Source organism: Colobus angolensis, unplaced genomic scaffold (assembly GCF_000951035.1).
Source record: "Colobus angolensis palliatus isolate OR3802 unplaced genomic scaffold, Cang.pa_1.0 Scaffold198, whole genome shotgun sequence".
Taxonomy (NCBI): domain Eukaryota; kingdom Metazoa; phylum Chordata; class Mammalia; order Primates; family Cercopithecidae; genus Colobus; species Colobus angolensis.
In genome coordinates this window covers 6,328,456-6,343,487 of record NW_012115132.1, presented here as the reverse complement: position 1 = coordinate 6,343,487, position 15,032 = coordinate 6,328,456, and the positions used below count along the sequence as shown (strand labels likewise).

Here is a 15,032-nt window from a genome sequence, read left to right as displayed (position 1 = left end):
TAAACTTTGCTATTTAGAGATAATAGCCACAGAACGAGAAGGAAAAAAACTAGGTGATTATGTAATAATAATGGAAGTTTTCAGCCTTTCTTCATAAAGTACGCTCACCACACCAAGAAAGAAATTTTACGTGGGATGATCAGCATAATAGTCAAAATAGTTCCTTAACGCATTTTAAAATTGCCTTTTAATGTTAAAGATCATTCTATAATTTTCTGATTTAATTGATTATATCTGATGGAATGAGTAAGATTATTTTCCACCAGCAAACTGTTTCATTTAAAGGAATAACTGTTTACAAGCTATTTATAAAAAAGGCTTTTCACTTGAAAGAAACATTAAAGAAACAAAAACAAAAACAAAAAAGACAAGGCTGCCTTCTGGCTAAGAGACAGAGAGGAAAACCCACGCAAATGAAAGTACAATGTCTTCTTCACCCTGCGACTCAGGATGAACTGAACGGGGTTCAAATACAGACCCTGGACCAGCCCAGGCGTTTCCAGGGACTGACACACCTCCTCCTCCACCACCTCTTCCAGCATTTCAAAGACATTTCTGGAGCTATGCTCTGAAAGAGCTTGGGGCTGTCTTAGGTTCAACATCTTTCTGCATGATTTAAAAGAAATATTTACCACAATTCTTTAAAATCCAGAGGTGAAAATGACAATAGCATTGGGGTTGTAATGTGTGAATTTCACTTATGCGGGCATTCACCCTTTGGACTATACAATGTAACTATTAGGGCTGGAAGATAAGAAACAAGGGATTTAGGTAAAATACCTCAGAAGTCTAAGAAGACACAGAATTATTCCTGTATTTCCACTCCAACAAAGTAAATGATTAAAATTAGCTTAACTGTAATCAATAAACATAAATTGCATCCATGTTGTATGGTGGAGGCATGGCTAAAAATGGAAAGTTGAGAAATTCTAAAAGAAAAATAGAGGCATTAAATGTACATTTTAAATTATTTTCACTACATTTGAAGTTGAAATTGATCATTCAAAAGACAGGATTCACAAAGAAAGTATTTAAAATAAATGAGGTTCTTTTATTTTTCTTTCATTAGTTTTCTATAAATGCTGAGGAGTTTATGTAAAACACCACTTATGGTTTTTCCAGCCAGATTTTAATAACTAATTGCACATTTCAAGCCTAATCTCACAGACGCTGTCTACAGTTTTTCAACCTGCCAAGGGAACTATGGCATTATGAATAAAGAAACATCCATTTCATGGAAGATAAAAATATCCTTAATTCAAATGGACTATTTTTAAAAATATTACTCTCTATATAGACAAATGTTAAAACTGCTTTAAGCTAAAAGAAAAGAGTAATACAAACTTAGCTTCTTATTAATGACCATTTTCATAACCAGTTTTTCAGTACCAATTAGATTTTATCTAAATGAATCCAACATTTCTATTGCTAAGGTGTTTGAAAAAAGCATTAAGCCTAGATTTTTCACAGTAATTCTTTAACTTTCTGTGACAGCTTCTAAACATTTGATGCCCATCAATCTAAAGTATTGATAAAGAAATCATGTGAACAGATCAACTGATTCATTATGATCATCAGTTTCTCACTGCATCCTAATAAATGACATTTTAATTCTATTCTCATATCCATGTGCAAAAGGAAAAGTAAAGATTAATGAATCTTAAATAGTGAGATTTCCTCAGCAAACATCAAAATCATCTAGTGTTTGACATATGAATGAGGATGGTGAACACACCCAAGTTCTAGTTCAGTCCTTTAACCAAGTAGGGGGAAGTCACCTTTATGTTCAGTTTTTTTGTTTATAAAATAAGATCATGCTGGAATGGATAGTAGTTCAAGTCCTTTCTGTCACTCAGAATAAAACATGACCCAGTGGTCACTCTGATACACCTGAAGTCAAGAAAAACAAAGAAGTAAAACCAAACTTGAATGGCAGATTTTAGACTGACCAGCTGAAGAAAGTTCCACCATTGAGAAAAGAAGTGTTTCCTTGGCCAGGGTCTGTTTCTCCATAACAGAGTGTTAGAAGACTCTTAAGCCTAAACCCTTACTTTTTTGCTTTTATGGGAAGCTGAACACTGTACACTTTGGCACACTGTGTCCAAAGCAGAATAGATGGGGGCCAGCTCTTATAGTGAAATCACAGAACTAAGAGAGTCACCTCAGAGACTACACCATTTACCCTTCATCTGACTTCAGAGAGGCGATTTCATTTATTCTTCCGTTTATATGTTTTTGCGCATGGTTTTATTAATGTAACCTAATGAAATAAAATGTACATTCTGTTAGTTCAGAAAGTCAGTTAATATATATGTACATGATCTTTTGCCAAAAAAAGAGCTGATCAATTATTTTTACACTGGTGTTTATGAAAAGAAACCCCCACATTCTCCCACATTAGGAAAAGATGAAAAGAGCTATTGAACTTTTCATAATTTATCTGTACACAGAGGCTTCGAATTAAACCTAAAAACATCATCCTGCCTCTTCTATTGTATTCCAAATGGGCAAATTTTTTAAATTACACTTTCAAAATAACACGTTAACAAGATTCAAAAATCAGCACATTATCTTAATTACACAACACCGATGTGATTACATCGGACCAAACATTTTGGCAAAACGTTTGCCTGACTTCACAGGAACCAAACAAGGGGGTGGCTAGTTGAAACGTCCACATTTCTACCAGTGGAGACACCAAAATATTGTTAAATACACTCTACTAGCAATAGAAATAATGAGCTCTCTCAGAACCAATTCCACTTTCCAGGGCCTAGTATGGGTAATGTATTAGAGATACTAAGTTTGCAGTTTGGTATCTGAAATTTACTTAGGGCCTAATGCATTTATTCCTCTAATGAAAATGTTTTCTAATAGTATACAAGATGTATGTGCAGAGCTGTTACTTGTTTACAGTAGCAGCTTATTAGTCTTTATACATAATTACAATTTAAGAATGCCGATCATCTCAAGCAAAGCGGTCGAAAAACAAAAACAGCCGACAAAACCAGAGAAAGCTTTCTTTATTCTAAAATGTCTTTACATTAAAATATGTCAGACTAAGTCTCCACTCTACATACAGATTTAATTTTAACCCTGTATCTGGGCAGTATTTTAAATTTTTTTTATCACTTTTGGAGAATTCTACAGAACTATCTTAAGCTAGTTTCTAACCTGGTAAAAGTTGTGAGGTTTTTTTTTTTCTTTTTCCTCCCATCAAATTTTGAGATATAAAATGCATCATGTCTAAATGAGAAACAATCAAATGTCATATTATTTTACATCATTCATAGTTTTCAACTAACCACAAAAATACTATATAATTTTCCAACATCACTGTTTTGTTGAAGTGAAAATGACTTATGAAAGGATTTCGCTCTAACTACTCTTTAGAAATGACCAAAATATCTTATCATGAAAAGGTGTGACAGGAGAACTGAAATCACTGATGTCTCAATTTCTGATGCATCAAAACGTTTCTGAAAAAACAACATAAGAGAAAATAATACAAAATAAGTGCAAAATTCATTTGCATTTTATAGGCAATAACAAGGTTTCTGGAATAAGAAAACCCCAAAAAGATAAAGTACTTCCTCTACTTTCTGATAAGCTTTAAAAGAAAAAAACTAAACCAATTATTTCAAAATCAATAGACTTCAAGTAATCCAAGAGAATTTGGGAAACATTTCTCTAAAAACTAATCCAGAACACAAGGTGTCAGTTTGGAAATAACGGAAGCATATTTCGTTTTAAAAATCTAAAACTTTTTAAAGACAAAAATTCAAGTTAACATCCCAGTGATTAACTCTCGAACCGCTTAGCCAAAAACAACTTTCGGCACTTAAAACATAAAACTGTCAGTTTCCTCTGCTTGGAGACAAAACATACAAAAAGCAAACATTCACAGTTATATTTTCCTAGACATGAAAGATAGAACTAACTTTCATAAAAGGTGATCACTCTGAGTATTTCTACCTGCTATGATATTCATGTCGTAGCTCCTAAAAATCAGTTACAAATTCCAAACCTCAGAACTATCCTTAATAGATGGCTACTATTCCAGTTTGCGTTACTCCCTAAACTTGATGGAAATACAATCATTTATTGAACTACACTAGCTCAACGCATAAATACGTTAAGCAGCCTGTGACTGATGTTATTGAATTTATAAGCTACCAGAAACAAGTAAACTCCTTACTGTAGACCTCAAAGAGTTGATAACATGATACTTGGCATTCTACTTCTTGGGAATCTAAAACATAATGATGGTGAGAACCTTTTAAGTATTCTTTCTGCCTTAAATCCTCAAAACATGATTTTCAAGCATCATCCATGGTCAAATGGTCAAATTCATATTTATAAACTTGGAATAGAGAGTTTGGTGGAAGTACTGCATAACTAAAATTGACTTTTTTTTTAAGCCAGAACTATGTCACAGGTGGTGCTTGTGATTGTTTCCAAACTACACGACTTTATTTAATTCCATGCAATGCATTTCCTCATAGAAATGGAATAGCAAACTCCTACTCAATAGCAAACAATGAAATAAAATAAAATCAAGTATGTAAGCTTCTTCCTCTTCTTAGACACTGCCCCCAAAATGGAAAAGTTATAAAGAAAGGTAAGTAAAAATCCTGCAGCTTACACATTTTTCCACTGAGAAGGTAAATCCTTACTCCAGAAACCAAAATATTAGACCCCAAACAGTGTGGAGGGAAGAGGGGTAGGAGGTTGAAAAAAAGAAAAAAGTGATGATCAAGCAGGGCAGAATAAACCAGAGGAAGCATGCTTGGTCTCAGCATAATTTTCTTTAGCATCCTAAAATCAACGACATCACGCAGCCTGTGATCTCTGCTTACTCTTCTGAAAACCATTCAGAGGATTTTCAAAAAGGAAGAAATCTAGTTGTGCTTCCAAATGCCAAATGAACTTACAGGACCTTCCACTCCTGAAGGAAAACAGCACAGTAGCGCACCAGAAGCTAGAGAATGCTTTTTGTCACGCAAAGCCGGAACTGATGAGTGTGACCCCAATGGGGTTTATCTAAAATTCCCAAGTACAACAGGCGAAGGGGTCAAAGTTTTCTATGTCAGAGATATATAAATAAAGCCATATGCAGCAACCATTCCTTATGTTATCATAGATTATACAGTATCCTAGTCCCCCTTCTGTTCAGATATATATACATGTCTCTTTTAAAGAAGGAACTGAAAATGGGAAAAATTAAAAGGAGGGAAACCTGCTAACACTAATATCTACCCCCAGTTCTCCAGCTCTAATCATTATTGCTCTCATTTTTAAAATGTTGGTATTGCCAAGGACACACTGAATTGTTCAGAGAGTGAGAAGAACATGTATGTGCATAGTTACGTGTTAACAGTGATATACTGAATTATTCTGGGAGTAAAAAGCACATGATATACATAAATGTACACAAATACATGTAACACTAAATACAAATATGCGTAACACTAAATGTACACAAGTATGTGTAACACTGAATACAAATATGCGTAACACTAAAAAGCTGAATGTTAGACACAGTGAAGATGCAAGATCGTGTACACATATTTACACATAAAATGTGTACATTATTATTTTTACCAATGACCTAAAATCGTCTTACTGACAGCTTTCTTAAAGCTTATTAAAATAAAAAGTTATAAAATGTGTTATAAATAATTAGGGCATTCCTTCAAAAGCACAAGTTTTCTTAAAAACGGGACTTTAAAAACAGACTAAGCAGTGATGGGATAGAGTAAAATAGTTTATTATAATTGAGGTTTAGATGACAGTGGGTTTCTTACAGTAATTTACCACATCATACATCCAAAGAATGTAATTCAAATGCATTATAAATACAAAGGAGAAACATCTCTTAGTGTTTGTTTATAAGTTACAGAAAATAGTATTTCAAATTTTTCAATCCTTGAATGTGTAACTGCTTACACTAACTACTTGAAGATAAATTATTTTCTAAAACTTCCCTAAGTTTGCAGAACTGAGGAGCAAATTTTGCAATAATCTTCTGAAAAGGTATACTTCCAATATTAACTTAAAGACAGCTTAACATTATTCATATTTTTTAATTTATAATTTAAATATAATAACTCATACAAAAATTCAGCATCCGAATACAGGTAAAACATATCATTGTAAAAGCTCTCAAAGGTATATCAAAAAATAATTGAGAAAAAATTATTAATCATACAACAAAGAGATGAATATGTATTGAAAAATTTAGTAATAGGGGCCTTGATGAAAATTAATATATATATGACCTGTCTTAACTTGGCATCAAAAAGCAAAGCAAAAACAAATGCAAAACTTTCTTTTAGGAACTTTTATATGTTCAGGAGCTACTTAATAGGATTGAGAGAAAATGGGCTGATGTATTTATTTCCACATCTTGCAAAGCTAAAGATGATATGCAGATAATGACATCACAAAGTAGGCACAAGCAGAATTTGGTTTTTAATTTGTTTTGTCTATCATGGTCTCATTTCAGAACCAAAATTACAATTAAATTAACCCTCAAATAGGTGTTGGGATGCATTAAGTAATTAAAATGGGCATTACAAAGACTAAAGTCATTTCAAAAAATATGTAATATGTTAAAATTCCATGTAGTGCCTGTAATGTAAAAACATTCTATGCAAGTGAGACTATAGCTATCCTGCACGTACATGTACGCACTTAGTTAATATGAAGCCACAAATTCATATGTTGCACTTGTGCATAGCTCAGAAAGAAAAAGCTAAAACTAGATTAGTAACGCTTGATCCCTTTGTACATGAAGTGTATCATGTAATAGAGAAATTAGATTCCACAAACTAACTTCTGCCATATATTTTTACACTATTTATAAACGTATCTGATCTTCCGTATGATACATAGAGAAACTGAAATAGCAATTCACATTGTATTGTAGAATCTAATCAGGAAGCACATGTTATATTATTAATGTTTATTGATTTGTAAGCTTTATACATTCTGTCCAAATTCTACAAGTAAAAACAGCTCTGAAATCCTTTTGATCTTTCTTTTTCTACAGCTAAGGTATTTTTAGTGTTTAAATAGCAGTTGATGTCTTATCTATTGTCTTATACAGTACTGGATTCATTCCTGGTTACTATAATACTCAATTTAATAACTAATAATATTAATGCTTTTTTCAAGCTTGGGACATATACAGTAGATAATATAAATATGTTTACTATTTTTTATGATACTATACTACTCACTATCATGAATACAAAGTAGTTAACAGATAAGGCTATTATTAATGCAAACAAGAGAACCATGCTCCCCTCAAAAAGAAAAAAAAAAGAAATGGAACATAAACTGTAAATACTCATATATTTCCTTCTAAGACTATCTAGTATAGAAGACAAATAGCTAACAATAAATCATCTGCTTATTCATGTTAAATAAATTTAATATGTACATTAACTTCTGACTTACTTAAAAGTATATGGAATATTTTCCAGAGCCTATTTTGACTGTCTCAATTACCTTAGATACCAAAGTTATTGTATTGTGTTGCTTGATGAAATAGGACATAGAGCAACCCTCAAAACCAGTATTACAAGCCTGGCAAATAGCATCACATTTGGGTGACGCACAGAATCCATCACCCTAGGGAAAAACGCATTGGGTCATAGTACAGAGTCTTTACATGTTCCATATTATTTCCACATAACGTTTTGAGATGATAGAATTGTAAACTATAAAGTGGTAGCCCATAAAATGATATACTCACAAACAGTCCGGTCCCTTAACTGCTCCTCTCAACAGAAATGAGACTTAAAAAATGATCTCAGAAGCATTTCTTAAAATGCGCTGAAAGGTGGCATTTTGATTTTATAATTTTTTTCATTTAAAAAAATTCCTTAGTAAATTCAGAGCAGATATAAGTATTATGATAACAATTGACTCATTATGTTTAAACTCCATACTCATTTCAAACTTTTAGACTTCACAATGTAGGTCATGTTAACTCCTTAAAAGATTCACGTTTCAAGTACAGAGTTAACAGCATTCTAAATTCCACCATCAAAATGTGTCTGAGTATTATCTGTCTACGTACATTTCGTATATAAAACACCTATAATAGCATGCACATATAATGGCAATAATTCAAACATAGCAAAGCTATCGTGAGTACTTCAAACATTTGCAGGCAATTACACTGCTAGAACTCCTCTCATATTATAGGTATTCTATGACTAGCTACTAAAAAATTACACAAATCAAAATGTGTTACCTTTGTTCAAATAATACTGCTGTTCATTATACGACAGAAAATGTCATCCTTAACCTCTCGGGAACCAAGACAGTGGTGGATTCTTGGAGCAGAAGTAGTGCAGAATGGTTTGAGGCAAAACCGAAACATATTGTTTAAGTAAACCTTAAGGGGAGGGGAGCATATGCGCAACTGATGGATTTTTTTTTTTTTTTTGGTATCATCTTCCACAAAGCCTCCCACCAACCCCTCCCCACCACTTACCAGTAAACAATCTGCTGATATTAAGGGAATACAACTCCAAACACCTCCCTTTGCCTTCTTTCCTTCTTGCTAAACTTGATTGCTTTTCCCTCAGTTTTGTAGTAACAAACAATATTCATTAAATAAAAATTTATTAACAGATGCAGCCATAACATGAAATATATGTTTGAAAACTTTGTAATAAATAAAGTGAATCTAGATTTACTCCAAGAAACTTTCACTATGCTGCTGTGAACAACATATACATTAAGTTCCTTAAGTTTTTCCAAACAAATCTTTAAAGGGGCCATGAGCAAAAGAGGAATGCCTATGATTTGAACTAGAGTCTGTAACTCTCGCAAGAAAAACTGAGAAGCATAACAAGTAAATCAAAACTGTCAAATTTCTAAGCAGAGAACACTTCAATACCCCAAATATGTGGAATGCTTTTTATAGTCACAAATGCCTTAAAGACTAAACTCTTCCTTGTGTGACAATTTTCACTATATATATTATTCCTTAAATGTGCTCTAAGGAAGGAAGGAAAAAAAAAATCTATCAGGAACAATTTGGGTTGAAAGCAAAGTCCACGACAAGTAATCAGAAGATTTAAACCTCAGGAACAATTCACCAAAGAAAAGTTGAGACAGTACTTAGTTCTGACCCACCAAATGGGGCAGAGGGCCTCATTTCTGGGTGGAGTGTCTTTCCCCAAGGAAGGGAACACTAGCACAAATCTTTTTGCCCCCTAAAAATATTTTCCTCCTTGCCAGCTTCTGAAGTTGCCCTGATGTCAATCAACATCACCAAGATGTCTCTTAACTGGTGAAAGTTGTTTGCCTGTGCAAAGTCAGAAAGAAATGACTATATTTTTTTTAAAAAAAGGAAACTATAAATACTGTTTGATAAATAGGGTTAAAAAAATCATCTAAAATTGTAAGAAAAAAAGAGCGGCCTGTAGAAATGCACTGACCCTTAAAATTAATGTTTTCAATCTAAAAATGCATTTTTGTAAAGTTTCATCTATTTTCCTTCCTCTGCACATAAAAATGATTAATGTCACATTTAAACTTCCACATTTTAGACTCTTGCTAACAGGTGTCACATTCTTTATATAAACATATTCTTTGACCTGTGGCCATTGATAACCTTAATTAATTAATCTCCATTGAAACAAAAACAAATGGATTTTTTTTTTTCCAAATAAGAAAGAAATAATGCAACTCAAATACCCACTCTCCCCAAAACCCAAAAACTGTTTAAGTTACGGTAACCTGAAATGCACCAGCCATCACAAAGAGCAATTGGAGAAATCCAGCAGTGCTCAGCAGGAAAGATTTTTAATAACAGATTGAAAAACAAGAATAAAAATAACTGCATCAACAGAGCCTTTCTTCCTCAGGCCACAAGCCCGTTCTTACTTGAACTTTTTTTTTTTTTTTTAAATGGCATTTTGGCCACTAAAACCAATCCAGAACATTATTAAAAGTTAAAAGCTACCAATTACTTCTGTCTGTTCTTTTAAAGCAAAGTTTGGCATTACGTCAGTTGGTTTAAAGAAAACAAGAAAGAGAGAGAGAAAGAGTAGGAGAGAAAGTTTCCTGCTTGTATAAACTAAACCACCAGGGAAGGTGTCTAGCCACTTGTAAAGCATTTACTGCAGGTTTTTAAAAGCTAGAAACATTTTAAAAATTAAAAGTTTTCTGTTATTATTTTTAGCGAAACACACTTAAGAACGACAAGTGTATCCTTAATGTCTCCTTCGGGGTGTCTTAATGTTATACTTGTATTTCAGTTATAGCTTGGAATCAGAAAATGATTTCAAATAATGCTCCAAATTGAAGTACATAGATAATTTCACCTTTATTTTTGCTATTTTTTGGATTTGTGCTCTTGGAAAAGGAAAAAAACAAAAAAAAAAGGTGGGATAGCAAAAAGTAAACCGCTACAATAATAGCTGCTATATGCTGCAGGGACCAGTCGAATTTCCTCACCTAACTAATGCTTAACAATTAAATGGTTTTCACCTGTAGATCCTACTGCACCTTCAGAGATTCCTGAAGCTCAAAGATCTCTTTCCAACCAAAGTCAAGTTCTACATTATTATATCCATCAGAAAACCAAACTAAAGGCCAAATTCAGTTCTCAGGAACAGGAGAAACACTGAGCGCTGTGACAGCTCAAAAAGTGATCACAATAATAAAATTGAAGATATTATTTATAAAAGTCATATATAATTAATAGAATATTTTATACAAACAAATGACTTTGGCCCTACTTACATCGGAGGATAAATTTTGAAAAGTGGTTATATCCTCTGCAGCACTGTTTACTATTGAACAATGGTATAAAACAAGATTTGGTATTTTACCATATTTACTTTAATCCACTGGTTACAGCTTTCCGGAGACAAATTATTTTTAAAATTACACTAAAACCTCTACATAATTTTTTAATGTAAATAATTGCAAAGTATGTTAGTCTTTTCCACACACGACAAGTACTCTTAAACAATTAGATTAAATGTCTACTTGGCAAAAGCTAGAAGAGCATCTTTATAGTATATCTAAGGGGGACTCAAAAATTCCATAAACATAACTATGATAGTAACAAAGAATTTACTTATTTCTGTATAATAACAAAAGATAAATGTCACTTTCACAGAGAAGCCATCACAGTAAAACCAAGTCTACGTATGCTGTCATTAATTTCCCAAAACTTCAACAAATGGTAAATAAGGATGATAAATGAGTACACAAGACTCAGAATTAGTTATCAATGGTATTAGCAGTTATCATCAGCAAAAGAGGGAGAAAAAGAAACCTATTACCTGAAAGCTTGACCTAGCAAGGATGAACAACAAAATAGGAGCCCATAAAACTTGCCTGTTTTTATCAAATTGATTGTAACTTGTGAGCTGCAATATTTGGGACAGAACTGTCTGAGTTTATAGTTTTCTCTGCCTGCTAAAAACAGATGCAGACTACCACACTAGCTGTCCTGCGGAAACTAAATTAAGGAAAGGCAAATACCAAGTGGAAAGTTGTCAGCCTGTTGAATGAATGGCTTCATTTTACACACCAGAGAAATCTTAATAAGAATATGTTTTAATGTAAGCCAGTCATTTTATTTTAAGTTCATCACTTATTACAAAAATAATCATTCCTTTAAATCAATTATAGACACCTGCCCCTAACTTTCTTAAAGTCTATTTTGTTTTACACACAATAGCACAGTGTTGTTACATTATAGTTGCTATCAAAAGAAGAACCGAAGTTAAAATATAATTATTTTAAAATATTTGTGTTATGAAAAAAGGTTTAAAGGTCAGTTATCAGTATATATTCCAATTTCAGATTTGAGATAAAGTTCCAGTTCAAAAACAATTTGCTGCAAGTCCTCTGAAAACTTTTAGTAATGTTTATTTACAACAAAGAAGGTAAGACAAGAGTTTATAAAAAACATACACTCTTTGGTTGCTTTCTTCATAAAAATGTACAGATCATTAATCACATATTGTAGGTTGTATATCTGTACACACATACACATATACATCTAATAATAGTAGTGATAATAGTACCATCACTGAAATACTTAATCGTAAAAGCTGCTTTTCTACAGATGCATGCATTTCCCTGTTTTAAAGGTTTTCCTTATGAATAAAGATTTCCGTATAGGAAGAGACCTATATGATGTAAATCAGAGTAAACTCAGGAGTGGTAGGTGACTTAAACAATACTGAAAATATGGTAGTAGTATGTGTAACTCATTTAGGATTAGCACACTGATTCGGATCCCAAACTGGTTTTCAAACACGTACGCAGAAAATGTTATAAAATCATTTAAAATATTAGTCATCGAAATGCTAAGTTCTAAATTCAGTTGAGACTTCACAGCTATTATGACACTTTTCTCCTTACCTTTAATGTTATCTTTAATAGACAAAGGACAAAACCTAAATAGTAGCACAGACCCTCACAGCATCTAGAATTCAAAGGAGTGACAAGCATTGTGTTAATAACTTGCTATTTTCCACCACTTATTTGAAAAGTGTTAGACTAGCTATTATGTATGTAAAAGCAGTATACACATATATATCCTAACATATAACATACATATCAGGAAGCCATAAACATCAGCTTGCCGTTGGTAAATAACACTTTGCCAACAGAGCACTGATGAAGCTTCAGAAGGCCTCACATTTAGAGAAATCAAGTTATAATGTTGGCATTAAGACTCTATTTCCCCCTCAGGAGTTTTATTTTCACATTATTAACATCCAGAAATAATCGTCAAACTTTAGGATGTTACTAGCTAGCCCTGTATATTAAATTGAATCTAGAGATGTTTTTATCCAAAGGTGTAGCTTTAAAAGGAAGTTATGAAATCCAAGGAGAGAGAAACTCTAAGAATATGTTTGACTTGTTAAGATTAAGCACATCATTAATAAACTTTCACTTAAAGGTAAAAAAAAAAAAAAATCCTCAAAATGTTGGTATCATTTCCAGACTGTCCTGTCAGCATCATAACTTACAGGAAACGCTTCATCTTCCCATACAAACCCTGTATTTATTCACAACCCTGGCATACTTGGGGAAAGAAAAAAAAAAAGCCCACACGATTTTAGATCCTGTTTGCTTTTATACGTTAACTGGTGGAATATCTGAGAGAGCCTTCTAAGCAAATGAGCGGCATGTAAAACTTCACAACAGTGAGTTCAGAAACTTTCATTCTCATTTTGTCCACGTCAAGAACTGGCTGCCCGCATGACTCTCCTTTGCTGTCCCTTGCATTTTTAACTCTGGCAGCCTTTCCTAAATGATCAACTTTTTCTAAAACCAGCAGGAAAGTAACATGATGCCAGCAAGATCCATAGGTTTTAGCTTCAGAGCTGGAGGACTTTGAAGAATTGTTGGAAGGTTCCTATTTTATTTTTGCTTTGAACAATCAAGTTTTAGCCAACAACCAGGCCCGGAGTTATCATTTCTTTGTAATTTTGTCTCAGGCCCTATCTGTATTTTTCTTTTGTACTTATTATCTCTCCCAGACCCTTTCCTGTTCACCTGGTGTGTTTACAAAAGTTCAGTGAATCTACAAAAGTTCAATGAATAGGCCTAACTTGTCTCAGATTTAACTTCTCCGCTGAGCTTCTCACTTACCTCGCTTAAACTCTAGCTGTGATTTTCCAAAATGGGATAAAAATGAATATTCTACCATAATTTAGATTCACCATTAAGATCCATGGCTTACTCAAAAAACTTTCAAAGCATCAAATATGAGGCCTAAAAAGATAGAGGGAAGTAAAGCCCGTCCTAAAATTTAGTAAGTCCAAGATTCCCTCTGAAACCCACCAGTCCTTCTCACCCTCTAACTTAAATTGCTTTAGAGTCCTGGGGCCATAAAACAGTTACTGACTTCCCTGGGGAAGGGGGAAACACCACCATCTCAGACAGGTACTAACAAAAAAGCTTTCCCAGCCACAAAAACAGCTTTGCACTTCAAACAGCTCCCACCGCCGCCTCACCCTCAAATTATTCATGGGGTCCTATAATCCTGGAGTTATTTGGAGGGACAGCGATGTTTGCCTTGGCCTTTCAAAGATGCGTTCTCTAGATCCCAAACAGGAACTAGACAGAAAGCAAAGCGTCTGTCCGCCTGGATGTCCCACCGCTGTCAGGCATTTAATCACCGGCCAGTGTCCCCTGACCCGCGCGACACATGGCGCATCAATCGCATCGCAGAGGAAGTCTGCCCCTTCCTCAGTCCCTAAGGAAGCGCCCGGGCTGCAAGGCCCTGCCACATGGTACAGGCACAGACCCCTCGACCAAACTGTCCTGAGCCGCTCTGAGGCGGGTGCACCAAGGGATGCGACACCCGCCTTCTCCAGAGCCCATCTGGGCCTTTAAGGGAAAAAAGTTTGAAGCCTGCATTTGCAAACTCTTCAAAGCCAAAGGCAGTCCTGTGCTGTTTTCCCACTTTGGGGACCACACGGAGGTCCCTCTCTGAGACCCTCCCGACCCTCCCTAGTTCGCCCAACTTACTACTCTGCATGCTGGTGCCTAGTCTGCGCCCCGCTTGTCACGAGCCCCCAGAAAACTTGCAGTGGCGGCGGCGGCGGCGGCCCCTCGGGTCCAACCACCTCCAGCTCCTCCGCTGCGCCCGGTAGGAGAGAATTAAAATCAGCCAGAAAGAGACAGCGAGGGGGAGTGGGGCTGCGAGGGGGAGGGGGCACTGGCCTGAAACTTCTTTTTTTGGCAAATGGGGATTTGTTTTTCCTCCTCCCCGGCGGCTGAACTTGACCCTGCTGACTCCAGGGGCTACTGCAGTTTGAAGTCGCTGGTTTCCAAGGCTCAGATGCCTTAGACCCACCAAAAGGAGGAGAGGAAGGGGTGAAAAGGGAGCAGAAGAGAAGAAAGAAAGAAAGAAAGAAATCACACGCTCAAAAAGGAAGAAAGAAAATGCATGTGAAACCCGAGAAGCCTGAGCTTGGCTTTCCGCACACTCTCCCTCTGCCTTTTTCTTTTTTTTTTTTTTTTTTTTTTTT

General features: G+C 34.7%; 1 protein-coding gene across 2 annotated transcripts in view; it reads right to left on the bottom strand.

Moving 5' to 3' along the window:
• TRPS1 (trichorhinophalangeal syndrome I) overlaps positions 1 to 15,032 on the bottom strand; it is a 291,848-nt gene that overhangs the window by 244,731 nt on the left and 32,085 nt on the right. Inside the window, exon 1 of one of the 2 annotated variants that reach the window (XM_011941096.1) lies at positions 14,530 to 14,668. The exons of the other annotated variant lie outside the window; for it this stretch is intronic. Coding sequence (XP_011796486.1) covers positions 14,530 to 14,539 — 10 coding nt within the window. The 5' untranslated portion in view covers positions 14,540 to 14,668. Of the gene's footprint in view, positions 1 to 14,529; positions 14,669 to 15,032 lie in introns of those variants that run through there. 2 annotated transcript variants of the gene reach the window in all.